This window comes from Grammomys surdaster, unplaced genomic scaffold (genome assembly GCF_004785775.1).
Source record: "Grammomys surdaster isolate TR1022 unplaced genomic scaffold, NIH_TR_1.0 205, whole genome shotgun sequence".
NCBI lineage: Eukaryota > Metazoa > Chordata > Mammalia > Rodentia > Muridae > Grammomys > Grammomys surdaster.
The window spans coordinates 5,899,533-5,926,170 of record NW_021604650.1 but is presented as its reverse complement, the minus strand read 5'-3'; the positions used below and the strand labels follow the sequence as shown (position 1 = coordinate 5,926,170).

The 26,638-nt window shown below is 48.6% G+C and overlaps 1 protein-coding gene across 1 annotated transcript in view; it reads left to right on the top strand.

Moving 5' to 3' along the window:
- Nucleotides 1-26,638, top strand: part of Shank2 (SH3 and multiple ankyrin repeat domains 2) — a 432,981-nt gene that overhangs the window by 32,416 nt on the left and 373,927 nt on the right. Inside the window, exon 3 of the mRNA XM_028771108.1 lies at nt 16,274-16,493. Coding sequence (XP_028626941.1) covers nt 16,287-16,493 — 207 coding nt within the window. The 5' untranslated portion in view covers nt 16,274-16,286. The remainder of the gene's footprint in view (nt 1-16,273; nt 16,494-26,638) is intronic.

Sequence of the window (26,638 nt, the reverse complement as noted above, 5' to 3'; positions counted from 1 at the left end):
TATAGGGCTGGTGAGATGGCTCAGTGGTTAAGAGCACTGACTGCTCTTCCAGAGGTCATGAGTTCAAATCCCAGCAACCACATGGTGGCTCACAACCATCAGTAATGATATCTGATGCCCTCTTGTGGGGTGTCTGAAGACAGCTACAGTGTACTTACATATAATAAATAAATAAATAAAAATTTAAAAATAAATAAATAAATAAATAAATAAATAAATAAATAAATGAGTTAAAGGTAGTAACCGAGACATATCAACCCCACTGGGTTGTTCTAGCACTTTCTAAAAGTTTATGTTCCTAGGCTGGAATTAATTCAATCTGCGTTGGCGTGTGGGCAAGTGTAGTTTATTTATTGTGGATTGACAGGTTTTTTTCAAACATACCATCTGTAGGTGTTTTATAGAAGTTTGTGTCTATTTTAATTAGCAACTGAACTGGTTTTTTGTATGGTTTGTGTGTGTGTGTGTGTGTGTGTGTGTGTGTGTATGGGTGACCTGGACTTCAACTATGGACCTCTTGTCCACAGCATTGTTAGTGGGGAAACTTTCTGTTTTTTTCTGTTTTGTTGGTTTCCGTGTTATCACCCTCATGAAAAGAAAATCTATTTTAATTGTCCAGAGCACACCACCTCCTCCACAGCTTTCTCTGAGAACCACGTCCTGCATTCTCATCGCCCCTACCCTATTGGTGCAGAATGGTGCAGAATGCCAGCAGGTAGCATCTCTGAAATAAAGCAAGGCACAGGCTGTGTGCCTATGGCTTGTTCGTATAAATACCACAGTGTTGAGAAGCTGAGCAGCACAGATGCTGCACACCTGGAATAAGACAAGCCAAATCCACCAGCCACTGTGGTCTACATGTGCAACTAGAGATGACATCTGTCCCCAGGACAGTCAGGAGTTACTCTGTTATCCCCATGATGCAGTCAAGCCACAATGGACTCTGATTGTCAGCTCTGGGGGACATTCTGGGTCTGGTGGACCCAGCTAGAGTTTGTGTGGACATGGGCTGTTATCAATTGAACCCTCTGTGTGAACATGGGCTGTTACCAAGGTGACCCCTCTGAATGTGGGTAGGCATTGAGGTGACCCCTCTGTGTGAACATGGACTGTCATTGAGGTGACCCTGTAGCTTGTCTTTGCTACTCTGTGGGTTCTTCTTCTTTCTTCTACCCTTCTGTACCCACTTTCTTCCACCCTTTCAACCTCCTAACACTAGATGAGAGAGAGAAAAAAAAGGATAGAGCTGCCTGCAAAGGGCCAGTGAGACCCCAGTTCTCCATCCCTTCCCCACCAGGATGGGCTGTATATCCCCTTGAATTACAAGCCAGAAAAAGCTCTTTCTCTCTTAAGTTGCTTTTGTCAGGGTGTTCCACCAGAGCAATGAGAAAGTAGCATGCACAGCTCCAGGCCATGGGCTTACAGATGCTCCCAGAACATGGCTGTTCCTGACCAGTGGTTGGATTGGCTTATGAAGGATATGTCATGGCTCTACTAGTGAGACAATGATGACAATGGACAAGATATCCCTAGGTCTTGTTTATCCAAGCTTGTCTCTCTCCTGGAGTAGACAAAGTGCAGAGGCATCTCAGAAGACAGGTCTCTGGGCAGGCATCTGACTGTGGGCTGATCAGGCTTTGGAGGGAGAAGTGAGAGCAGTCTCAGGCGGGGTTTTGACTCCTCTTTAGGCCTTGGGAACTGGACTTGAAGGCTGAGTGTGGAGGCCACTGGGAAGTATCACATCCTAGGACCTGATCCCGAGGACCCAACACATGGCTGGTAAGGCTCAAAGGTTTTAAACTTTCCAGACATATTCTCTGAAGAATACCAAAACATTGACATTCAGATTGCAGAGGATCCTGGCTCCCACAGCTGTCTGAATGACACTAATCAACCAAACCCAATCTGTCCTAAATACTGTCATCAAGCACCGATGATGGCAGGTTGGGTAGGCCCGTGCTTGGCAGTCAGGGCTCTTGGGACTACAGGCTTTTCTCAGTCTTGGCTGGAGTTGGTGTTTCTTCAAGGGTCATCCCACTCCATACCAGGACTGGCGCTGGCTTTTGAGGGCATTAAGATCTGTACAGAGCGGTGTGAGTCCAAACACTTGCTTCACTATTTTAAGTGTTTTGGTAACACACATATTTCAGCCTTAAAATGCCAGAAGCATTTCTTTTCTCTGTGCTTTAAGACTGGTGAGTGTGTGTGTGTGTGTGTGTGTGTGTGTGTGTGTGTGTGTGTGTATGTGTGTGTGTGTGTGGCACCCAGAGGTCTTTGTTGGGTGTTCTATCTCTTTCAACGTTAGTTTTTCAGACTTGGTCTCACACGGAATCACTTTGTGTAGATCAGTGATTCTCAACCTGTGAGCCTCGACCCCCTTGGGTGCTTGTGTGACCTTTTCCCAGGGGTCATATGAAACCATCAGAAAACACAGATATTTACATTATGAGTCATAACTGCAGCAAAATTACATTTATGAAGTAGCAATGAAAATAATTTTCTGGTCAGGCGTCACCACAACATGAAGAACTGTCTTAAAGGGTCACAGCATTAGGAGGGTTGAGAACCACTAGTCTAGATCAACTGACCGGCCAGCCCCAGGGATCCTCTCGTCTCTGCATCCCGGTGATAAGATCACAGGTACATAGCATCATGCCCAGTTTTTTATGTGGGTGCTGGGGATCTGAACGCAGAGCCTTATGCTTACATGCCAAGCACTTTACTGACGGAGCCGCCTCCCTGCCTCATAGCTCTATAACTCGGCTGTATGGTGCACCTAGGACCAGATCTCAGGGACTCTCCTCAGAACTCAGGGCACTGTGGTTTAGACTATGCATCAGCCTCAGGCCCCAGCACTAACTATAACACTGGAGATGACTGTAGTAGAGGTCTTAATGGAAGATTCTTCTGCTTGGGGTCTTGGGTGATGACTCTTGCTGTACTGGTCTAGCACCTGAGCCTAGAATAGAGCCCAGCATGGCTGCCTTTTTCTCTGTTGTAGACAAGGCCCCTGGTTAATAATGTCAGTGTACTTTAACCAGGCCAGATGCTGCAGAAATGCAGCTAGGATGTGACTGTTCCAATGACAGTTGGTCCAAGTGTTCAAACACGCATCTGTGTGGACACTTTATACCCCAGACATTAATGGCACCTTTAGTGACTCCTGGGTTGTAGGGCTGGCTGGATGTTTCCCCATCATTCATAGGCAATGTGAGGGATTCCGTTACCCTTTGTACGTTAATCTCTTACCTATCTGACATGGTGACTTTCTTTCCAAGTTTAGTTTATCTTTAGCTTCTCTTGGGCTTTCAGTGCAGCGTAGGTAATTATCTGGAAATACTGATTACCTCCATTCTTTCCAATCCTTGGGCAGAGGTTCACTTTTCTACCTGTTTGCATTAGTTAGCGTTGCTGTATCTCAATGGTTCTCTTCAAATTAGGGAGCTTATTACTCCCCAGCCTTACAAGGGATTCGTCATGATGGAGGTGTCCCTTGTTCCTTGGTGTCTATGGAAGACTGTCCATGACCTGGATTTCTTATGTCTGCTGCACACAGGGATTTGCTGGACACGAGAGCTTTAGACCGGGCAGCACAGCACAAGAACTCACAGCCTGTGGGCCTTTATGTCATTCATTTCTTCCATGAAGCCTTTACCTTGCATGTCCTTCCTAGCTATGGTGGGCAGCTCTGCAGAAATGTGATGCGTTATGTGATGGTCCAGGTATGTGTCAAGGAAGCAAAGAGCAGAGTGCATTGTGGCTCTGGAGCTCTTGGATTCTGCTGTAAAGAAGCTACCATGCAAACCTGAACTAAAACCAGGTGGCACAGGGTCTGCTTGAAGTAGGAGCCAGGGCAAAAGCTGGCTGGGGGCCGAGGAGATACACAGTTGGTGCTCTCCACTATCTGGGGGGAGAGCTGAGTGAAGCAGTTGTCTGAAATTGCCTGATCCTGGCCAAGGAAGGATGGGAGCTACCACAGGGATTGTCCCATTACTAGTATCAACTAGAAATGCCACTTGCTTCCAGGACAATATCAGCACCTTCCCAGCAACCTTCTTTTCAACTGGCCTAGAATCTTCCTCAGAAGGCAACTCTCCAGACCTTTGGTAGAATGAATCAGCCCAGCATGGCAAGAACCCTTAGGTGGTGCTGGTTAGGGGAAATCGTTTAACCTGGTAGCATCTGTTTTCTGACTTAGACCCTCGAGTCTGACATGATGAAGTCGAGTCTGACATGACATATTTTAGGGATGGAGACATGGATCACTGGATAAAGTGTCTGCTATGCAAGCTGAGGACTTGAGTTTGCATCCCAGGACTCATTTAAAAAGCTAGGCATGGTGGCACACATCTGTAGTCCCAGTGCTAAAGAGAAAGAGACAGCAGAATCCCTGGAGCTTGCTGGTCATTCAGTCTAGCTATCAGTGAACTTCAGGGTCAGTGAAAGAATAAGATGGAGAGCTATAATATGGGATGTATACATATACATATACATATACATATACATATACATATACATATATCTCCATCCCATACACATGCACACTCATCTATACACAGAGACACATGCACCAACATGTACACACACACACATACAGAGTTATTGAGTGGCTATCATGTCCCTATCATCCTTTTCTCCTGGATAAAGAGCCATTTCAGGTTTCTGGCCACCACTGTCATGGGAACACAGCTCCTGCCTTCAAAGATGCAGACTGCATCCAGGAAGCTTCCATTCCTGTTGGGCAGGTTGTCTGTGGCCTCCAGGGAGAAGCCAGCTGAGTCCAAGAAACCTTAGTAGAGTCTGTCTTAGCTGTTCTCTGAGAAGCTTCCTTGCCAAGCACTAAGGTGGGTTTGGCTCTAGTGGGACCCAGGCATTCTTACTCAATCCAGGTGTGTTTCCTATACCCACTTGACCCGAGGAGGCCTAGAGAGCATGCGTGTATGAGCAGCAGGCAGTCTTCTAGCACCGGGAGGTCATGGCAGCTTGAGAAGGTGCTGAAATCAGCAGCTCAGTCAGGGGAGAAGGGCAGGCTGAAGGGAAGGGCATCAGAGAAGGGGGTGCTCATGGGACCTTTTCCTTTGGTTCATGCAAAGATACACATAGGTCCAGACTTGGCCACATATAGGGCTTCTTAGAAAGTGTGTAGAGAAATTTCCAGTGAACCAAGACAGACAGAGAATCTGACCCTGAGTGTGGAAAGCACCCATTCACGGGATGCTTCACCAGTGTTTCAGCTGTGACAGCGTGGGTGCTACTCCAGAGCACCTTAGACAGGTTGTATAAACAATAAGAATCAATTGTCTCACATCCTGGAGGGTGGAGGTGGGAGATACAGGTGGGACAGGGCAGGCTCCTCCAGAGCCTCTCTCCTTTCTTTCAATGGAGTTTTCTAGCTGCTCCTTGCACGATCATCCCTGTGCCTGGTCTGTGACTATGTCCAAACTCCAGCACTTGTTAGAGACCCTGTGACAGTTATTCTTGACTGTCAACTTGATGGGATTTAGAATCACCTTAGAAACACACTTCTGGGCATGTCTGTGAGGGAGCTTCTAGATTAGGTTCATTGAGGTGGAAAGATCCTGAGTGTGGGTGGCGCCATGTCCTGATCTGGGATTTTACAATGTTTAAAAGGAGGAAAGAGATCAGAGCATCCATCTCTCAGCTTTGGGAGTATAGATACAACGTGACCAGCTGCCTCACGCTCCTGCTGCCATGCCTTTAACCCTGAGCCAAAATAAACCCTTCCTTCTTTGAGTTGCTTTTGGCAAGGAGAAAAAGAATTCACCATTACTGAATCAGGACTGGCTGTACTGTATTTGATTTACTTAGGTTTTGTTGTGCTGGGGCTAGAACCCAGACAGGCACTCTGCCACTGAGCCCCTTTGCCTGTACAAAGTCCTTTAACCACCCATTGAAAAAGTTTTATCCAAGTCATGTGACCAGGCCCAGGTAGTAGGATGCCCATAAATGAATCTGAGAGGCACACAGTTCAGCCTGCTCACTCCACAGACAACTGATTGTCAGCTTGTGGACCTCCTAAGTTTTGATTTTTAAAACATTTAACTGTTGCCTGGAGCTTTATGTCTGTGTCTTGCATGATGTCCTCAATGAATGAGCAGGTAGGAGAGTGTACTCACCTGAGCAGCATGGAGTGGGGGTTGGGGGGTAAGGGCCGCTTAGGCAGCAGGGCAAATATCTCACTAGAAACTTGCACAGTGGCGTGACACATCCTGTGTTGGTTATTTTTACCTTTGCTGTGACCAAGTGACTGACAAGAAGCATTTCAATGAAGGAAAGGTTTGTTTACATTTGTAAGGACACTGTCTATCATAGCAGGGCATGCATGTTAGCAGTGGGAGGCAGCTGACCACATGGCTTCTGCAGTCTAGAAGCTAAGCCCACTGGATGGTTCTGCCCACAGTAAGGGTGTGTTTTTCCATATCATCAAACTTAATCTAAGAAGTCCCTCTTACACTTGCCCAGAAGTTTGTCTCCATGGTGATTCTAAGTCCCATCAAGTTGTCCCTCAAGATGGACCATGGCATATGGGGTTTCATTCATCTGCACCCATGGTACTCTGGTTGGCAGGGAGAGCAGGCTGTTTCTCTGGAGAATTTGAGGGGCAGTGTGGTGGAGGGGTGGAGCTTTTCAACAAGGCTACCCTGAGTAGCAGGTACCTGATGCTATCTGGCCCCTGTGTCACTGACCCTTGCCTCCTCTACTCAGTTCAGTTCCCAGGGCACTAGTGCTCTTCTTGGCAAATTTGACTTCTGTTCTCCAGTTTTCTCAGGAGGTGGCCCTCTATTCTATACTAGGACCTTGACCTGGCTTTAAATATCTAAACAATGCTCTGAGGGCAGCTTGGGAAGGGAAGGCCTCCCTGTTTTGAGGACCAACAAATTTCATACATTTAATGCACAGAATAAACTACAAAATAAAAGCTCTCACCATTTTGGTTTGAGATTCCCTCAGGAAGAAGATTTCTGTGCATTTTAAACTAGAAATTGGTTTGTGAGCCCCTGAGATTTTTGAATTGATCCCCAAAGGCATTGCAGCCATTGTCTGGACTGTTTTATCTGTATCTTCCATCAAAGGTCAGCCTTTCTACTCTGGTATATGAATGAGTATGAAACTATACACCTACCGTAAGTGTTGTTAGGTGACAAGCCAATTCTAAGTTTTAGATGTTCCCAGAATTCTCTAGTAGCAAAATGTCTCTTCTTTGTGGAAATTTGCTTCTCAGTAGTGATTTTTCTTTTTTCCTTATTAGTAGCTGTCCAGCAGGGCTGATGCAAGAGGCCCGCACCAAGGGTTGACCTTCTTGGCTTGGGAGCCTACAGCTCTGCATGCACCCCTGTGAATAGCTGTACTGAAAGCAACTACCCAGGGTAGCACAAAGCCACCATTCCTCTCTGCCTCACCCTGCCTGCTTTCTGTTTCTGGGCAACCTCTTTTGCAGTCTGGTCCTGAGGGGATCCAGGGACCAAAGACAGTTCCTGCTCCCCAGAATGTAGCCAGACAAAATACCAGGCCTCCTATTCTGTTTGAGCATGGGATAAATGACCAGTGGGTGTTTAGTTTAAGTGTGCCCTAGGTAGCCAGCAGGATGTTCACAGAACAACTACTATTTCCTGCTTACCTGAAAGTGAATGTGCCCAGCTGCCCTCTGCCCTCCCCAGAAGTTAATCATTAATGTTTGCCTAGGCCCCTGTCAGGTGGCTAGCTCCATGGAGCTGGACCACATTCCTTATTAGGATCATGACCCTCCAGGTCAGGTCTCTGCCCTTGGGATCTCAGAACCGTCCTGCAGAGAACCTTGGGGCTGATTCTTCCTTCAATCATCCTATTTCCAGACCCAGCCTCAGGCCTCTTTGGATCTGTCTGGTGGAGCCCTTCTTAGGTACCTACCTATTTAGGCATATCTCTTCAAAGTCAGCATGAGGGTACATTATAGGGTGTCCTTGTGGATGAAGAGGTTGCTGGTAGTGACTTGGAGTGGGGAGCCTCACCTCATTATTCTCCCTGCTTTGGTCTGTCAGCTCTGTTCTTGGAGTCAGGCTATGGCTTTAGCTTGTCATGAATGCCCCCATCACCCTCCTTTATTATAGAAAGAGGACTGGGAGGTTAAACTCACCTCAGAGTTCTGGTTTATGTCCAGCCCTGCAGCCCATGGGCACATCTTCATGTGACCTGAAAATCAAGCTTTTAAAATGGTACATTTCCAGTATTGCTACTTGTCACATGTCTTCCCAAATTTGACCTAAACTATCCCCACTGACCTGGGCCTCTGGGCTCTGTTCCCACTTGCTGGAGGTAGCTGGAGTTGACACTCCACTGCGGGCAGACTCAGGGCCCATGCTCTGCCCATCTCTCCCTCACTGCATCCCACCAGCTCCACAGCCTTGCTCCTGTCTGACTATGTCTGTTGAGTGCCTTCTGTATCTCAGATGATGGACGAACAGCAGCAAATGAGACACACTAAAGGACCAGTAGTCACAGGCATGTGGTTCATCAGGGAGCTGTAATGGTGCAGTCACTAAGAAAAGTTTTGAGAGAGCTGGTCAGAGGCCAGGTTGGGTCTGACGGGGGAGGTAATCAGGGTTGTGGGGAGGGATTGAGGTAGACATGGGTATTTGCTTCAAGCTGTTGGATGCAATGTCAGGCAGCTGGGGGTGAAATGCACATAAGAGGGGCTTCCTGTGCGCTGCCTGCCTCTCCACCCTCCAGGGCAGGAGTTCTAAGGACTGGAAGATCTCATTTGCTCCAGAATTGGACAAAGCTGGTCTGGGCTATGTAGGCTTCAATGGGAGCTGTTTCCCAAGGCCGACAGGGAGCGGTGCTGTATGCTGTGTGCTGGGGCCAAGGACGAGTGATCCCTTCATGGGGAGCCAATGGAACATCGCCCCTTCTCACTCCTCAGCGTACGCTTCTGCCTTTGACCTGTTCCTGGACTCCCAGGAACCCAGCCGCAGTCATTACTCATCCACCACATCTATCTATGCCAGGCCTGTCTTCTTTCTCTGTCCCTGCTGGGATTGAAAGTGGGGCAGCCTCAGGAGCTGGAACCACTGGGGCTAAACTAACACCTATCAGTATAAAGGAATCCATGAGATGGAACATGAAAGGCCAGACCTCCCCAAGACATGATAGATTTCTTCTTTCAGTCCAATACAAGTTGTTTTAGAGATAGCTTGCCTACTTGCTCATCCTCAGAGAGGTCCTGGGTGTCCATCTCAGCAGGATGTGAGATGTGATGTGATCACAGGATGGCTGTGATGCAGGACCCATGGTAGTAGCAACTGAGCATACTGGCTGCATAGCTGCATAGTGAACTACTCAGCTGCAGCCCGAGCAGGGTGGCAGAGCTGCGGCAGGGCCATTCTGCCCTCAGCCTACTGTGGTGCTATGGCACCAGTGTGCAAGCATCCTCATCCCTTTCCTGCAGGCTGCCAGCAGGGTCTTGACCACCCTTAATGCTACCTCATTGGCAGTGAAACGGGGTCAACAATCCCATGTCCTATTGGCCACCAGCAGCTGGGACATATGTACTCTGTATGCTTTGGTGTCAAGCCTGCAGTATTGGGAAGCCCCCACAGCTCCTGGTCCCAGCTAAGCTGTTGCTACTTCTGCTGCTGTGGTCACTGTCGCCTCTGCTGCTGTTGTCACAACTGAGGCTTCTGTTACTGCTGTCAGCACCACTGCCAAGATCCAGCAAACAGCAGATCATGCTCCCTCTTTGCAGCCCCCTCTACCATCTCCTGACAGCCCCACACAAGGAAACCCAATGAGCACAAACCTTTCTGGTGTGGAATACAAGAGTGAGAATGGATTGCATATCTGCCAAAAGGTTATGTGCACAAGTCCAGCCATTACACAACCACTGGGCGTGTGCCTGCACTATCCCACCTCTCTGTATCCAAGCATTGCCCCGTGGATCATCAGTGAGCCAGGCTGGGGGCCCTGTGCTGACCACTGCTCCCCTGGGCTCCAGCACAAGCTTCTGTAAGGTCTGGCTAGGGTGAGTGTTTGCCCTTTTCCTGCTCTCAAATACAGCAGCAGAGTCTAAAGCTGAACCAGAGACACTAAGAGTAGAAGCTGGAGGCACCAGGTGGCCCATGCTTGGCCTTTTATGTTTACTTCCCAAAGTTAGCAAAATGATTTCTCAATTTATTTGATTTAATAAAGGAAATTAATTAATTAAGGGAGCTTGCTTGCATGTATGTATGTGCACCATGAGTGTGCCTGGTGTCCATAGAGGCAAGAAGAGGACACTGGATCCCCTGGAGCTGAAGTTCGATAATTACAAGCTGCTATTTGGATTCTGGAAACTGGACATGGGCCAGGGCTCTTCACTACTGAGACATCTCTCCAAGACCTATGGATCCTTCCACTTACTGATGACAACGGCCCCCAGGCAGCAAACCCCATGCCAAGGGGCTGCCCCATGATCTCCAGGTCTATATGAGGTGGAAGACTCTGTCTGCCCTCCATTGTCCCAAACTTTGTGGACATGTCTCTCTCACTCAAATGAGAAGCTGGTCTGTGTTCATCTAGTTTGTGAAGCTACAACCATTTTGAAGCTAAAGAGTACAAGGTTGGCTCAAGGTTAATGAGGACCCATGGCTCCAGCCCGTGGCTGTCAACCTGCCTGCTTGTTAAGTCACCTGAGAACATTTAAAATGCAATAGCCATGGTGAGGCAGTTAAAGATCAGTTTCTGGCCTGGAGCTGGTGTGTTTGAAAGAGCTGCACAGCCAGGAGGAGAGCATCAATAGCTTCCTGAGAACCAGAGGCCTGGATGGAAATCATGACACAGTGCATAATTTTCTCATGAGTCAAGTCCTGCGCCCCCCCCCCCAACCCATCAAATCCAAAGCACTTTGATATCCAAAACTTCCAGAACAGAAACATAAAGATGGGTGGAAAATTCCACTCCTGACCTCAAGGCCTGGGTTGTAGCTGAAACCTGGGTGCAGAGACAGTGGTGTCTCAAACCACTAGCAGGCTACATATGTATGACCCACAAATGAATTCATCTTCAGACCCGAGTCCCTTCCGTGAGATGTTTCATTATACATGTGCGTATATTCTCAAACTGCAAACATTCATCCCTGGGGATGAGGGATCCTTATCTTGTGATAATGTCACATCAGGTTTGAGTACAGACCCTTGTTAACTCCCACACAGGTACTGTATGGGGGACTGGTGAGCTGGCTCAGTGGTTAAGAGCAAGCTCTTCCAGAAAACAGATTTGTCCCTGCCGCTCACGCTGGAAAAACTACAGCTCCAGGGGCTCAGGTGCCCTCTTCTGGCCTCCATGGGCACCTGCACTCTTGTAGCATGCACTCACACAGGCATGAGTGATAAAGGTAAGTCTAAAAAGAGGATAGTGAATGCATAAACCAGTGAATGTTAAAAGTTACTTTGAAGCCAGTGCCTAACTGAGATGGACAGGGAGAGCTGGATCCTTCGACCACAGACCTCGGTGCCTTGCTGGACCCTTGTGTGGCTGAGAAGATGCTGGTAGAAATAGAACGTGTTCAGCTAGTGAATATAGGAAGGCTCATTTGCCCTGAGATAGGCAGATTAATTAATTACTTAGTTTTAAGACTCAATCTCACTATGTAGCCCAGGCTACGTGGAAGTTCCAGAAATCCATCTGTCTCCACTTCTCAAGTGCTGGAATTAAAAGCGTGCTCTGCCACGGCTGGCCTGCTCTCAGATTTTAATTGAGTACTGCATATGGTGAACTCTGGAATTTTTACTTAACAAACCTTCTTGGCTGGTTGAGGGGCCTCATTGCTGGGGCTGTGCCTGCGGGTGGGCTGGGCAAAAGTGAAGCCCCAGAAGAAACAGTCCATTGGGAAGAGCCTACTGAAGAGCCTCATGGGGAGGGGTGTGGCCAGGTGACCTGGGAATTCTGAGGGTCTCTGAGGACCCTGTTGGGCTACTGGGCTCTAGGAAGAGTAACCACTAGCTTCTACCCTTTGGTGTCCTAGGTCAGGGTTGCATCCCTTACAATCAGGAAAAAACAAGATATCTGGGGTTTTGTTATGATATCTCTGGATCAGCAGGCATTTCTTTTCCTTTTTAATTAAATGTGTGTGTGTGTTTTTCCAGGTATATGTGTGTATAGATGTTGTGATGGTTTGTATATGCTTGGCCCAGGGAGTAGCAGTATTAGAAGGTGTGGCCCTCTTGGAGTAGGTGTATCACTGTGGGTGTGGGCTTTAAGACCCTCATCCTAGCTGCCTGGAAGCCAGTTTTCTGCTAGCAGCCTTCAGATGAAGATGTAGAACTCTCAGCTCTTCCTGCACCATGCCTATCTGAATGTTGCCATGCTCCCACCGTGATGATAATGGACTGAACCTCTGAACCTGTAAGCAAATCTCAATTAAATGTTGTCCTTATAAGAGTTGCCTTGGTCATGGTATCTGTTCACAGCAGTAAAACCCTAACAAAGACAGAAGTGATAGTTGACTTAAATTGTCAACTTAATACAACCTAAAGTCACCTGAGGAGAGAGTCTCTAACTCCAGCCCACGCCCAAGGTTATGGGGCCAACAAACTGGTGCAGGTATCCCAGGACACCTGATGGTGAGGGCTAGTGGCCTTGGTGTGTACAGAGGTGATAAAGGGTGGAGCTGGGTGTACTTTGTTGATTCTGCCTCATCTATAGAGCAGCTGCAGCCTAGTGCTGTTTTGAAGTGGCCAAATGGGCCAGGATTGGGCCTGGGGTAGCTGTAGCCTGAAGCCTTGTAGAAGGTTGACATTGAAGTATGTCTAAAGGTTGAGATTGAGGTATGCCTACATGGAGACAACCATGTTTGGAATCTTTCTGAAACTTCCGGCCAGCTGAGGAACTGGGGAGTGAGAAAGGAGCCTGGGTACCCTCATTTCTGCAGGTACAGTCTTGGCACATATGTAGTGTTTGAATCAGACAATGCTTGTCCTCCTGAGCCTTGTGGAGGATGCAGAGCAGTGGTCATGTTAGATATGAGGGCTCCCTAGGAGTGGCTGGGTGATTGTGCTGATGCCTGCCTGTCATGTCCCTATGAGTAAGACTACTGTGTGTCAATATGTTGAAAGGCCAGAAGGAGACCTAGCTTTGCACATGGTGGCCCAGCATACAAGATAGGCAGAAGATGCACCTGCTAAAGCCTGATGCTGCCTTCTAGACCTGTGCAAACAAGTAGTGCACCATTGGAGTGTGGAAATGTGTTTTCATTCATAGACAAATGTGAATTAGCTATGGACAATTAATTGGTTTAGATTCCCATGCACTGGTGTCCCCACAGCCACAGTGTGAGTGACAGTGAGCTTACCTTGTGTTATGAAGAGCCTTGTTAGGTATCTGTTGTCATCTCTCTTCCCTTTCTCCTCTTACTTCCCTACTTTTTTTCCATTTAAGTCACTCAAACAGCTACACACTCAGTTACCCCAGCCATTCATATATTCATCCATGTGCACAACAATCTTCCTACTCATCCACCCACCTATCTACCTAGCCTTTATCATCCATCCTCATATCTATCCATTCATTATCCATCCATCCTCCCATTCATCTCTTCTCACTGTACCCACTGTCTGTCCATCTATCCATCTATCTATGCATTCATTCCTCTGTCCATCCACCCATCCTCACATCCATCCATCATCCATCCATCCATCCATGTCCATCCATCTATCTGTCCATCCACTCACCCACTCATTAACTCGATCATCTTCTCATCCATATTTACCTGTCACTCATGCACACATCCATTCAGACAGCTATTCATGTTCCATCCAACCATGTCTCCATCCACTTACCAACCCACATATCCCTCCATCTGTCATCCATCTATCACCCTCCTTCCTTCCTCCTCTCCTTCCATAGGGAGGGAAACCCCTTTATTGGTATTCTAGATTCTCTGCTTTGTGGCTCTGCAAATTCAGAGACAAAAGACAGATCCACAAAAGAAAAGCAGGTTGCTGACACAGGCAGCCCACACTTCCCTCCCCATCCTGGGTTAAGCCTCTGGGAAGAGTGACTCAAAGGCTTGCTTAGAGCTCTGGCCTGGGGTAGCATCTCTGCAGGAGAACAATGAAGAGAAGAGAAGACTTGATCTCTGGTAACAGTCTGCGGGATGGGCAACACAAGGAGGGGAGTGCTGGATAGAGGCCACTCAGTAAAGCTTGTCATGTGGGTTTCCCTGGGCTGTCTGTCCTCTAGATGATGAGTATCAAAGTTGTTTCTAGAAGTAGACCTTTGTCCTCCCTGGCAGCCAAAGGGGAACAACTTTGAAAAATGAGGCTCTACTCTTAGGCTAACTGGGAGATGGGAGTGTCCTTGCCTCTGCTTCTGCTTAGTTGCTCCCAGCATAAAATATTCTCTGTGCCAAAGTAACTTGAAATGTATGTGTGTGTGTGTGTGTGTGTGTGGTGTGTGTGTGGGGTGTGTGTGGTGTGTGGGGTGTGTGTGCACGCATGTGGTGTGTGTGTGGTGTGTGTGTGTGGTGTGTGTGTGTGTGTGATGTGTGTGTGTGTGTGTGGTGTGTGGTGTGTGTGGGGTGTGTGTGGTGTGTGGGGTGTGTGTGTGTGGTGTGTGTGTGGTGTGTGTGTGTGTGGTGTGTGTATGTGGTGTGTGTGTGTGTGGTGTGTGTGTGTGATGTGTGTGTGTGTGGTGTGTGTGTGGTGTGTGTGTATGTGGTGTGTGTGTGTGTGTGATGTGTGTGTGTGGTGTGTGTGTGTGTGGTGTGTGTGTGTGTGTGCACATGTGTGTAGGTGGCTGACATTCCTTCTGTCCCTCTCTCCCTCTCTCCTTCCCTCTTTCTTGCTTCCTTCTTCCATTAAATATTTCCCACCTGGGGAGAGTAAACAACTCTCAGCACAGATCCCCATGCTTTACTAGATCTTGACACTTGTCCTCTTAGGCTGACCTTTCCAGCAAGCACATAGCTCTGTGGGGCTCTGCATTCCTAACTCTACCCTCCTGAGAGGTGGCTCCTGAGGTCCCCAATTGATGCCTTCCTGCTGTGATATCCCTCGAATCTGTACACCTGTCGGAAGGACTGTCCCATGTCTTTCTAACCACAGAGCTATGAGAATCTTTCTCAAGTTTTTTCCTCTGCTTGGAAGTCATTCCTCTGTTTGGGGTCATTTATACAAAGTTCAGGTTTATATTTGTTCATGGATAGCGGCGACCATAGCTTGGACAGGTAGAGCCTGAGTGACATAGGTCTTGGTCTCCCAAGCTCACATGCCCTTCACCTTCTTAACAGAATTTCTATACAGGTGGAATTGCTGGTATGGTGTGGCACATTCCCTGCCGGGTCCTCAGAAACCCCACTTTAAGCATTTATTCAGTCCTTTTTGAACTCCTAGCAGGGCAGGGGTGGGGGAGTCACCTCTGCAGTGCCAAACACTGGATGACTTTTCCTGGGTTCTGTTGGTATTTTGCTTTTATGGCTCCCTCTGGTAGCCCAGGCTGGCCTCAAAGTCATTGTTTTGAAGTTGCCTGAACTTATAACCCTCTTGTCTCTACCTCCTAAACACGACCATCACAGGTGTGTGTTGCCACAACTGGCCATGTTTTTCTTTCGGGTGCTCCCCGAAGGCCCTGCTCCGAGGTAGCCACCTGCAACCTGGCCGGAGCTTTTGCACTGGAGCTGTCCCTACATTGGCTATAAGAAAGGAGCTTCCCTAGCTTCTGCTTCTGAGGACCCTTGCCTCTCCTGGCTTCAGCTTGATCAAGACTCGGGTCTCTGTTCTGCTCTTAGACCTGGAGATGATCTTTCTAAGGCTCTCCTCGTCTTTCTGTACTATTTTTACTCTATGCTGCAAGCCACTCTGTGTTTGAAGTAGGGGGTTATTACAGCATAGCTTGCCGCCTTCTGACCCCGTGCCTGCGTTCTTTCCTCTCCTGCTGCCACTCTGGCCTCAAAGAAAAAATAAAGGTAGCTGTTCCTCCTTTGTGGGCAGTTTCAAACTGCCAGTGCAGCCATCCGGTAAATTCCCATAGTCGTGGCCATTGCTGCAGTCAGCTGGGACTCCTTCAGGGCCGCTTTGGCACAGTGTGAGGGACATTCCTGGTCCTACATGCTGCCTCTGTCCAGGATCAAGGAAGCAGGGGTGGGGGTGCCCAGTTCTTCCACCTTTAGGGATCTGGCATGCAAGCATAGGATGCCGTGGACTGGCAGTCACATTGGCAGACTCTGGAACAAGTCTCCATGCACCCCTGGGTTCTTGCTGACATTCATATTTATTTATTCTCCTTTCTCTTTCCTTCCCAGAGATCCAGGCACCATGCCACGCAGCCCCACATCCAGTGAGGACGAGATGGCCCAGAGTTTCTCTGACTATTCTGTGGGCTCGGAGTCAGACAGCTCCAAAGAAGAGACCATCTATGACACGATCCGGGCCACCACAGAGAAGCCAGGCGGGGTAAAGATGGAGGAGCTCCAGAGCAACACCCTGGTGATTCGAGTGGTCATCCAGGATCTGCAGCAGACGGTGAGCGAGCTCCCGTGTATGGTAGCATGTGCTTCCTCATCTGCTCGGGTGTCTGCGTCTAGCAGCACTGACTGTGGCTGTGCATGGTTCTGGTCTACCCTGAGTTTACAGGCTGGTGCTCCAGACTCAGTGCTCCTGTGTAGCTCTCTGACATTTCTTGCCCCTAGCATCCCCTCCTTCCTTCCTATTGCAGTCTACAATATTCACTGAACATTCTCCATTCATTCAGCATTGCTATAATGAAACCTGTGGCCAGGCAGTATATAACGAAAAGAGATTTGTTCAGGCTCATTGGTTCTACAGGGCCAAGGTCGAAGGCTATCTATCCTTGGTGGTGGTCTTCTTCTTAGCAGAATTCCAAGGTGAGCCAGGATGTCACAGGCAAAAAGTCCGGGGTTGGGTGCATGCCTCTGTCTGATATTTCTCCCTATTCTCCTGTAGCTACTAGGATTTGAGAGTTGGATCCCCCCCCACTTGACTTCACCTAATTCTAACTGCTCCCCAAAGTTCCACCCCCAAACACCATTGTCGAATTTAGTTTCCACCCATTTCATACACCAGGAAAGAAATTTGATTTGGAGCCTAGAACCCTAGAGAGATACCCAACCCATGTCCAGGCCATAGTAAGCACCTTCTGCTGGGTCAGGCCTCCAAACCTTGGGACCCAGAGCAAAGGAGCCACGGGAGCCTTTCCAGGTCTTACAGATAAAGTTCAGTGGTGAGCACATCAGCCAGCAGTGTCTATGGTATCTTAGCAGGGAAGGCAGCCCACTGCTCTGCCTCCTCTCATGTGCTCACAGCTCAAGTAGACAGCCTGTTCCCTGCCCCCCCCCCCCACTCCTGGAGGAAGGGATTCTGGTTTGAATGTACCTTGGTTCCCCCATGTGACTCTGGTCACTACTTGGTTGTCCCTGAATCCTGGGCCCAGCATCATTTCCTGTGATGTCCCCAAAGTCCTCAGACCACGTGGTGATCATCCTGCTCTGTCCTTGTGGGCTCCTCCCCCTGGATGTTGGCTTCTGGTGTTGGGGTTGGGGAGCAGAGGCAATCTGGATGTGATAGATGGCCGTGGTTGCTGTGTTCAGGTGTCACTTCCCAGGAGGTTCCTTGGCTGGTGTTCTGTCATTCCTCTCAGCTTTTCTCCTTCCTTATTCTTTAACTCCTTGGAGCTTTTCTGATGAAACTAGGAGCTCAAAGCAGAGATAAGGCCTGACCCTTCAGTCCCCATGAGGGGCAGGTTGTGAATTGTTGGTGCATTGCTGGTCTGGGGTATCAGGCTCTGGCTCTCTGAGACATTGCACAGGATCATGGCAGGGCCTTTTGAAAGTCTGCTCCACCTCTGATGTCTGTGACAAGAGACAATGCCAGTTAATGACAGGCCAGGAGAAGTGGTGAGGGATGTGCCCTGAGACAGGATGAAGGAGGTGGAGTAGGGTAGTGGGATGACAGGGTGGGAGGTGAGTAATCAAGTGGTGGGATGAGGGAGGTGAGGGATTGGGTGGTGAGGTAATAGAGTGGTGTTGGGGGGATGGGATAGAGGGGTAAAGGGGTGTTAGAGTGATAAGGTGAGGGATAGAAGTAGTGGGTGATGGGGTGAGGGAGGTGGCAGGGATAGGGAGGTGGGGGAGATGACAGGAAGAGGCAGGTGAGGCGGGGTAGCATCTCTCTAAGCTCCCATTACCTAGCTCTTGAAGGCAAGCTCTGGAGAGGGCTGTGTGGGTGCAGATCACACGCATACACACACACGCACACGCACACACTATTCATTAATGAACATCCCTGACATTATTCATTTGAATTTAAAAGGAGGAAAAGGCAGTGAGGAAACGATGAACATCCATTTTTTTTGTTGTTGTTGCTCCAAGAAAGATGGTTTCCAAGGACATCTAGAGGGAAATGTTATTAATTCTACGAAGAGGGCTAGATTTTCTGGTACTGTTAGCCTCCCTCCCCCAGCTGCGCTTTTCCCAGGTCATTTCTGGATGAATGAATCAGATTGCTGAAGTGAGCTGCCTTCCCAACTGCCAGGCTCTTTGGAACAGGGTCTCATGCACGCAGACACTTGGGGATTCAGGCTCCTTCACTTAGTAGGCAGGCCTTTCCCAGGGTCTGGAGTCCTCCACATCCTCCTGTGGATCTGTCCTGATGGTGACAGATGGAAAGGGCGAACTGGGGGAGTATCTCGCTTCCCTGCTTTCCCCAGATTCCTTAAGGAGGTCACTTAATTGCAGACTGGGCCTTGGAAGTTTTGGTCAGCAGCAACTAGCTATTTGTACTTCCCTTCCTCCACCTCCAGCCCATATCCATCTTCCTTTTTGAGGACTCTGTTTGCCTACTTTGTTTGTCTTACTTCATGCTCATCCCAGTCTGTACCCAGGACCCTAGAGTTACCCTGTCTCTGTTCTCACCTGGACACTATATGAAGGGCAGGGACCTTTGCAGTAGCGTTTTCTTTGCTGGGTTCCTGTTTTATTTGCCCCTGCACTGGACAGAGCTCATGACTGAAGGCAGAGCCTCCTAATGAGTGTAAACATGCCACTGATCCTCACCGTGTGTGGCCATCTGCTCTGTAAAGATACCATAGTTCCTGTTGGGTTGAGTCATGGATGCTGAGCTCAGGGCCAACGGCACAGGAAGCCACATCCATGAGCCGTTGTGTCTTCCTAAGGAGCAGCTCAGCCTTCCTGCAGTCAACTGCATCGTGTATTTTAGTACCTTGCTAGAAAGCTATTTTTTAATTAATTAATTGATTCTACTTGCTTGCATCATGGGGTGTGTGTGTGTGTTTGTGTGTGTGTGTATATGTACATTTGTACAACTCATATTTGTCTCCTGCCTTGTTCATATCTGTAAATGAAAGTATTTAGGTATTATAAGGTCGGCATGTTCCTATGCAGGAGTCCCACAAACACTGAGAGAGGTGGCTGCATTTTAAAATGTTCCTTTATCACCTTTGGCTCAGATGTGCATATTCCTTTCTATCACAGTTTGGGGCCAAAATTATTCCTCCTGATTCAGCCACTAGACTATAACTGTTTTTGTTGTTGTTGTTATTGTTAAAAATATTTGGGGATAGGTTCTACAGTCTCACATAGCCCAGGCTGGCTTTAGTGAATTCACTAAGTTGATGAGGATGGCCTTGAACTCCTGATCCTCCTGCCTCCAAAACCTAAGTGCTGGGATTATAGGCATGCACCACCATACCTGTTTTATTTATTTATTTATTTATTTATTTATTTATTTATTTATTTATTTATTTAATGTGAGTATACTGTTGCTCTCTTCAGACACACCAGATGAAGACATCAGATCTCATTACAGATGGTTGTGAGCCACCATGTGGCTCCTGGGAATTGAACTCAGGACCTCTGGAAGAGCAGTCAGTGCTCTTAACCACTGAGCCACTTTTCCAACATACTTGATTTTTGTTTGTTTATTTGGTTTTTTGAGACAAAATTTTTCTATGTCACCCTGGCTGTCCTGGAACTTGCTCTGTAAACCAGACTGGCCTTGAATGCAGATCCACCTGCTTCTGCCTCCTGAGTGCTGGGATTAAAGATGTGCACCACCACAACCCTTTGTGTTTTATGTGGTGCTGTGAGCAGAACCCATGGATGTGTTGGTCCCTAGCTCCTAAAACGTGCTTATTGGGTTTTTTTATACTTATTTTTATTTTGAATTTGTGCGTGTGTGTGTGTGTGTGTGTGTGTGAGAGAGAGAGAGAGAGAGAGAGAGAGAGAGAGAGAGAGAACAAGCGAGTGCATGCTCAGGCAGGTGCCTGTGGAGATCAGAGAGGGCATCCTTGGAGCTGGGCTTGCCTGCAGTTGTAAGCTGCCTGACGTGGAAGCTGGGAACTGAATTCAGGTTTTCTGCAACAACATTACAATCTTTCTAGCCCTTATTGTTGGTCCTTCCGGGAAGCATGGCATGAGAGTTTGCCTGTCATTCCTGGTGTTCTGTGGCATTTCCCATGTTGCTCTCCTGGCTCCTGTCTGTGTCAGGAGAACCAGCTAGTGTCCCTCAGGGATTTTCTGCTCTGTGTCTGTATCTCTGACCCTCTCTATTGAGTTTTTCAGTGTCTTTGTATCAAGCATTTGGCTGGAGCCGTCTGTCCCCAGGATTCACTGATCTAGAGCACTGTCTGTTTTCATAGCTTTGCATGCTCTGCTTCTGACAAGTATTCTCTGGAGCTGTTGTTTGGGATATGTTCTGATGTCTGATTATTTCCCTCCTGTGTATAATGTTTCTTAAGACAGTTCTTCCTCTGTGGGATGAGTTTCCACACAGAGCAGAGTAGCTCTCTTCCCGCCATTCTCTTCTGTGCCTTCAGTGTTGCCTAAGCCATCCAGCCCTGCCCAGCCCACTGCAGCCGGGTGACAGCAGCTCTGTCCTTCTGTGGACCTAGAGCACAAGAGTGAACCCTGTTAGCTCTCTTGTCTACCTGTTTCTCTCTCTCTCTTTCTCTCTCTCTCTCTTCCCCCCCACCCCCTCTGTGTGTGTGTATGTGTGTGTGTGTGCGAATTTTTCTAGAGGGCTGGGTGGGTATCTCTTTTTCTTTTTCCTTCCAAACATTATTTTAAATGCTTTTCCTTGGGAAGTCCCCTGAACACAGACTAAGTTTCTTCATCACCGATGGGCCCTCTCTGCCCCCATCACTCAGTGGAGAGCCCTGCCTAAAGGATCTCCCAACAGCTGGCTCCTCATTACTTTATCTCCTACCCAAGGAGTGGGAAAGAGCTGCAGTGAGAGGGAAAAGGCACTCCTCCTATCACAGCCTTCTGTATCTCTGCAGGTCATTGGATTGGGTCACTTCCGACTGTGTGTAGTGCCTGAGTCCTCCTCTGCATCTTCTAGGCTGGCTTCTGTATTTTAGAACATTTAGTCTGACTTACTTGATTCCCAGAGACTGTCTCCCTCAGTATTGGCCTCCAAAGTAGAGAGCCATTGACCCGCCATCCATTTGAGCCATCCTTCCATTACAGTGTTTTAGCTGGCTGATCTTTATTTCCTAGAACTGTCTATTGATATATGCATGCATGCTATGGTCTGTAAGAGTGTTCTAGGCTGGCAGACCTAGAACCTAAACATCAAAGCCAGGAGGGCAGAAGGGGGTGGTGAGGGTTAGGCTGCTGGGAGCAGGTACAGAGTATAGTACGTTTCTTCCCTGCTGGGGTCTATCCCCAGGATGGGTGGGGCCCAGTGCACCCAGGCAGGATGCAGCCTTGCCTTGAGCTGATCCTGACATGACATCCCTGTGGGTGTGTCCCTTGCAGGAGGAATCCTAGTGTGCCATAATTATACCAAACAGTGTTGAATGGTTTCCTGAATGTTGACCTCATGACAGACACCATATTAAGGTCTTGAATGTGTTCTGTGGAGTCCTTGTGACAACCTTGAGTTTGGTAGTGTGTCTGAGCATCTTTGTTGAGGGTTAACACACCTATGGAGAGGACAAGAATCTTAGGTGTTCAAATAGAACCTTGGTGATAGACAGCTGGGAGGAGACAGAACTATACAGCCTGGTCACCAGGGAGGCTTGGGATGGGCTGAAGTTTTTAATAAGGCTCTTTGATAACACATGAAGTAGGTTTGCTTGTGACATTTTCGTACATACAAGCAATTAAACTTTGTTCTTGTTCATCTTCTTTCCCACTGTCCTTCCCTGCCCCCTCTATCTCCTACCACTCGTTCTTCAATTCCCCCTCTAGGTCCCCCTGGCCCCTCTGCCTCTCCCCACTGTCCTTCCCTGCCCTCCTCTCCCTCTACCTCCCCTCACTCTCTATCCCTGTCTCCACTCCATGTTCTTCCCTGTCCTACTCGACCTTTCCCCCCACTATCCTTCCCTGTCTGTCTACCTCTTTGTTGGTCTTCTTCCCTCTCACAGAACCCTCCCTACTCCCCCCGCTAACCACACATTTCAATCCAGGTTGTTCATATGAGAGCAAACATGCAATATTTGTCTTTTTGAGTCTGGCTCATTTTGCTTAATAAGACAGTTTCCAGTTTCATTCATTTTCCTGCAAATGTCACGACTTCATTCCTTACGGCTGTTTAAGATTCCATTGCACGCATACACTGCATTTTCTGTATTCCTGCGTCTGACATCTATGCGAGCTGCTGTGAATAGTGCAGCAGCAAACATCCCAGTTTGTAGAAGGAACGTGGAGGATCAGAAGGGAGCTGGTGAGAGACAGAGCAGAAGGTCTAAGGCCTGAAAACCTGCTGAACAAAAGGCCCATGATGTGCCCACTGACTGCCAGGTACCCAGGTCTGGTTTACACTCATAACTGGCATTCAGTGTGGGAAGGTGGTTGATGAGCAGCTTGTGTGGCAGACAGTCCAGGGACCACAGTCTGGTCTTGCTGTATGTCTGTGTGCCCCTACCCTGGGAGGTCTATTGAGTTATCCCGGCTGTCATCGTGTTCCTTAGCAGCTAGGATGGGTTAGGTGACTAAGGAGGGTTCACAGGTCTCTGAGTGTGGTATAGCTTGAGCAGCCACAGCACAGACATCTGGCAAGCCCAAGCTCCCTGTTCCCTACCTGCTTTAGCCAGTTCCTGGCTGGTCACTTTCACTGTGGTACAGGCCCATTTTTCCCACAGACCTTGCATCTGCTTGTTTGCACTAGAGTCACTGGGAATGCTGGGAAAGGCTGCCGTGGTCACCTAGTACTGAAGACCAGAAGGGCAATACCACTTTGTAACTGGAAGGGCACTCTCAGGAGCGTAATCTGTTCTGGAACTTTCTAAAGACCATTTCACTTCATTCTGTTCAAGACAAACAAAGCCTCTGGAGGCAGAGACAGGCAATCCCACGGGTATGAGTTGTCAGCAACAGAGCGGACATTGTTCCTGCATGCTGTCCCTTGCGGGCTAAATCCTCTGTCTAGCTGGGGACATGACACAGTTCCTGGAATCCTGCCCGGAGGAGCTGAGTGGAGCTGCCAGCCAGCTTGCCCCAGGGGCCCGCAGTGCCTACACACTGGGTGCCTGGAGAAGCTGTGGGGCTGTCCTTCACTGCCCCATGAGGCGCAACCCTGCTGTCTTCTGCTGCCTGCTATTTCTGAGCTCACAACTCCAGTGAGACTGGGCCAGGAAAGCCTTGGGCGGTACTGACAAGGCACCCCTGGAGCCCTGGCTGAGCAGGGGATGGGTGGTGGGGTTAGAGGACAGGGAGGAGTTGATAACTGGTGACTGGAACACGTTGAAGCACATTTCTGCATCATTCCAAATGCGATATACAACTGGCACTGGCCATTCAACGTGGCCTTTTAAAAAGTGGTATATGCCCAAATTAGTACCAAGTGAAGTGGGCTCTTCTGTTATAATTTTGGAGAACAGTGAGTGAGGGACTGGGTACAGCGCTGGTTGTGGCCGAGGTGTATGGCAGCAATCATTGAACCCACATTTATCCCCGGGAGGTGGCAGGAGAGCGCTGTGGAGTGGAGAGGGACTCTTGAGGGTTTCCAGCAGCAGCCCCTCAACCTCCAGTCAGGCTTGGCACCAGGAGCTCAGCCAAAGCTATCAGTCTAAGCTCCCCCCCCCCCCGTCCCCTCCACTCCACCACCTTGGCTCATCTCCTGGCAGCCGCTGCAGGAAAACGAGGCTGGTCCCTTTTTCCTTAATTAGTACTTCCATTTATGACATAGATGTATCTTCCTATGGGTTATTTCATTTAGGAAAAAGCTTTTCATCTACCACCCTGACCCCCTTAAAGACAATTTATTGCAGTTCATCCTTCCTCTGTGTTTGACTCTTTCTCTTTCTCTCCTGTCTCACTTATGTACCTCCCGAAGCCACTGTTCCAGATTTGGCACTCCTAGAAGATTTGGCACAGCATCCTTTCCTCTTCATCTCAGTATCCCTGCCTCTCCCTCCCCCTCCCCCTCCCCCTCCCCCACCCCCATCACTGACCATCTATCATCCACTTCTGAATGGTCTGCCTAATTTGCCTGACTCAGAAATATCCTTGACCATTATACTTGTCATTGAGGTTGGAGTACAGCTCCAGGCACAGTGCAGTCATCTCCCTTTTGTGCCTTTGGTCACAGCTGGCCTTACATATATGAAATTTCCTGTGCTTTTGAGGAGCAGAGGAACTGAGCTTGCTATGAAAACACTTGAACCCATGTCCCTGTCCAGTAGCTGAGAAGGAAGGACCATAGTGACCATCCATGGTGAGAGAGTGCAGGAAGGCTGGCATGCAACTTATTGCCCTGACCAGCTGTTTGAACATTGTCCTTGGCCCCATGGGAGGAGAACATGTGATACTTCTTCCAAGGCTCATGGTGTCTGTGTTTATGGAAAACAGGTATGGCTGGTGAAGGGTGTTAGGCATGGAGGCACTTTCATTCTATGTCAGGAAGCGTTGTTCTGGATTCTTTAATATGCCCTGCCTAGAGGATGCTGGCGCCATATGATTCACCTGCCATCTTGTTCCCAACAGCATCAAAGCACTTGTCACTACATTTTGGACTAATCATTCTCTTAGCCAGGTCACTAACAGACTCCAGCAGAGGGGCTAGGTCTACAGTGCTCCTTAGACAAAGCCCCTAGTCCTACCATCACCACATCCCCAACATAATGACTTCTATCCAGTCACTCCTCTTGAGCTCACTCCTCTTGGGCACTTTGTGGAAAGCCCAGAGGCTTGTGGCTAAGTCTCGGTGCAGCCTGGGGCATAACTCTTCCCTTCTGCCTCCTTGTATCCCCACACCTGTCCCAGCTCTGAGCATCTTCCTCAGCCAGGTTTACCTTTAAAAAGGATTGCACCCACCCCAACAGTCAAAAGAGCTTTATTGATTTATAGTTTTTTATAGATCCCAGACACTTTGTTTTAAGCATTTGGGCCAACAGTTTCTAGTGACTTTAGCAAGCTATGTGCCCATTGGCTTCATCCAGGTTTGGCACACTTCAGCACCCCGGAAAGATCCCTCATGCCCACTGCCAGCCTGACAAATGTGTATCTACCCTCTGTGTCTTATTTTTCTTGTTCTGGACATTTCCATGTAGATCAGGCCGCAGGTCAGTGGCCTTGGTGACTGGCATCTCACTCAGCATCATGGTCACTGCCTTTATTCAGCTGTTAGAGGACTTCTAACTGTCCCAAAGGGAGCTCAGACACTGCTCTATCCTCAGGGGCTCTGCCCGACTTTCTCAGGCCTTTGACCACCTTGGAGTTATGATTTCTCTCACAGCATCTGAGGAGCTGTTTGCTTAGTGTTTATCTCCCTTCTTTGCCTATGTGCTTCGCTAATGCAGCCTGGCTGGAGGGCAGGGGCTCACTTAAGCCTTCCCTGTCAGTCAAGGAGGGACATTTGAGCTGAGCCCTGGGTGGTGTATTTTCTTGGGAAGATGAGTATCCAGAACTTGCTAGGCACAACCAGCCATGAAGTCTGTGTGTTGAAGCCACAGAGGTGGCCATGTACCGCAGTGCAAAATGTAGTCTGAGGGAGACGGTCATGGGGGTGGACTGAGACACGGCCAGGGCATGGTGGTTTGGGTGGCCAAGTGAGTTCTGTTCAGAGTGTGTGATTTCACTGAATTTGTGCTTGTGGCCTTGGCTGCTGTGGTGGGAGAAAGGCTGGAAGAAGACGAGGATGGGAGACTCCTGGAGAGAAGGAGAAAGGGCAGGAGGGGAGCCAGGTACAGGGCTGGCAGGGGGAGGAGGGACTGAAGAGGTTCCAGGTGATAGGGCCAAGGACAGGAAGGATAAGATCAGAGCCACAGGCTCTTACAGAGAGTCCTGGGTGGAGGGGAGGAGTTTACAGGGCCCTTAACAGTGGCCTGTCAATCAGTTTGGAATAGAGTGCCCATGTCATGGATGTTTCGGAGAATAGGACCAAACCCTATTCTCTTTCTCTGTCTCTGTCTGTCTGTCTCTGTCTGTCTCTCTGTCTCTCTGTCTCTCTCTGTGTGTCTATGTGTGTGTCTCTCTCTCTTTGTCTGTCTCCCTTCCTCTCTCTCTCTCTCTCCTCATTTTTGTGTGTGTGGTATACATGTGTGTATATGCAGGTTTGCATGTGTGTGTGAGTTGATATGCTTGTGTGTGTAGTGGCTGGAATACATGTATGTGTATGCATGTTTGAACGTGTGTGTGAATGGTGTGCTTGTGTGTGTGGTGGCTGGAATACATGTATGTGTATGC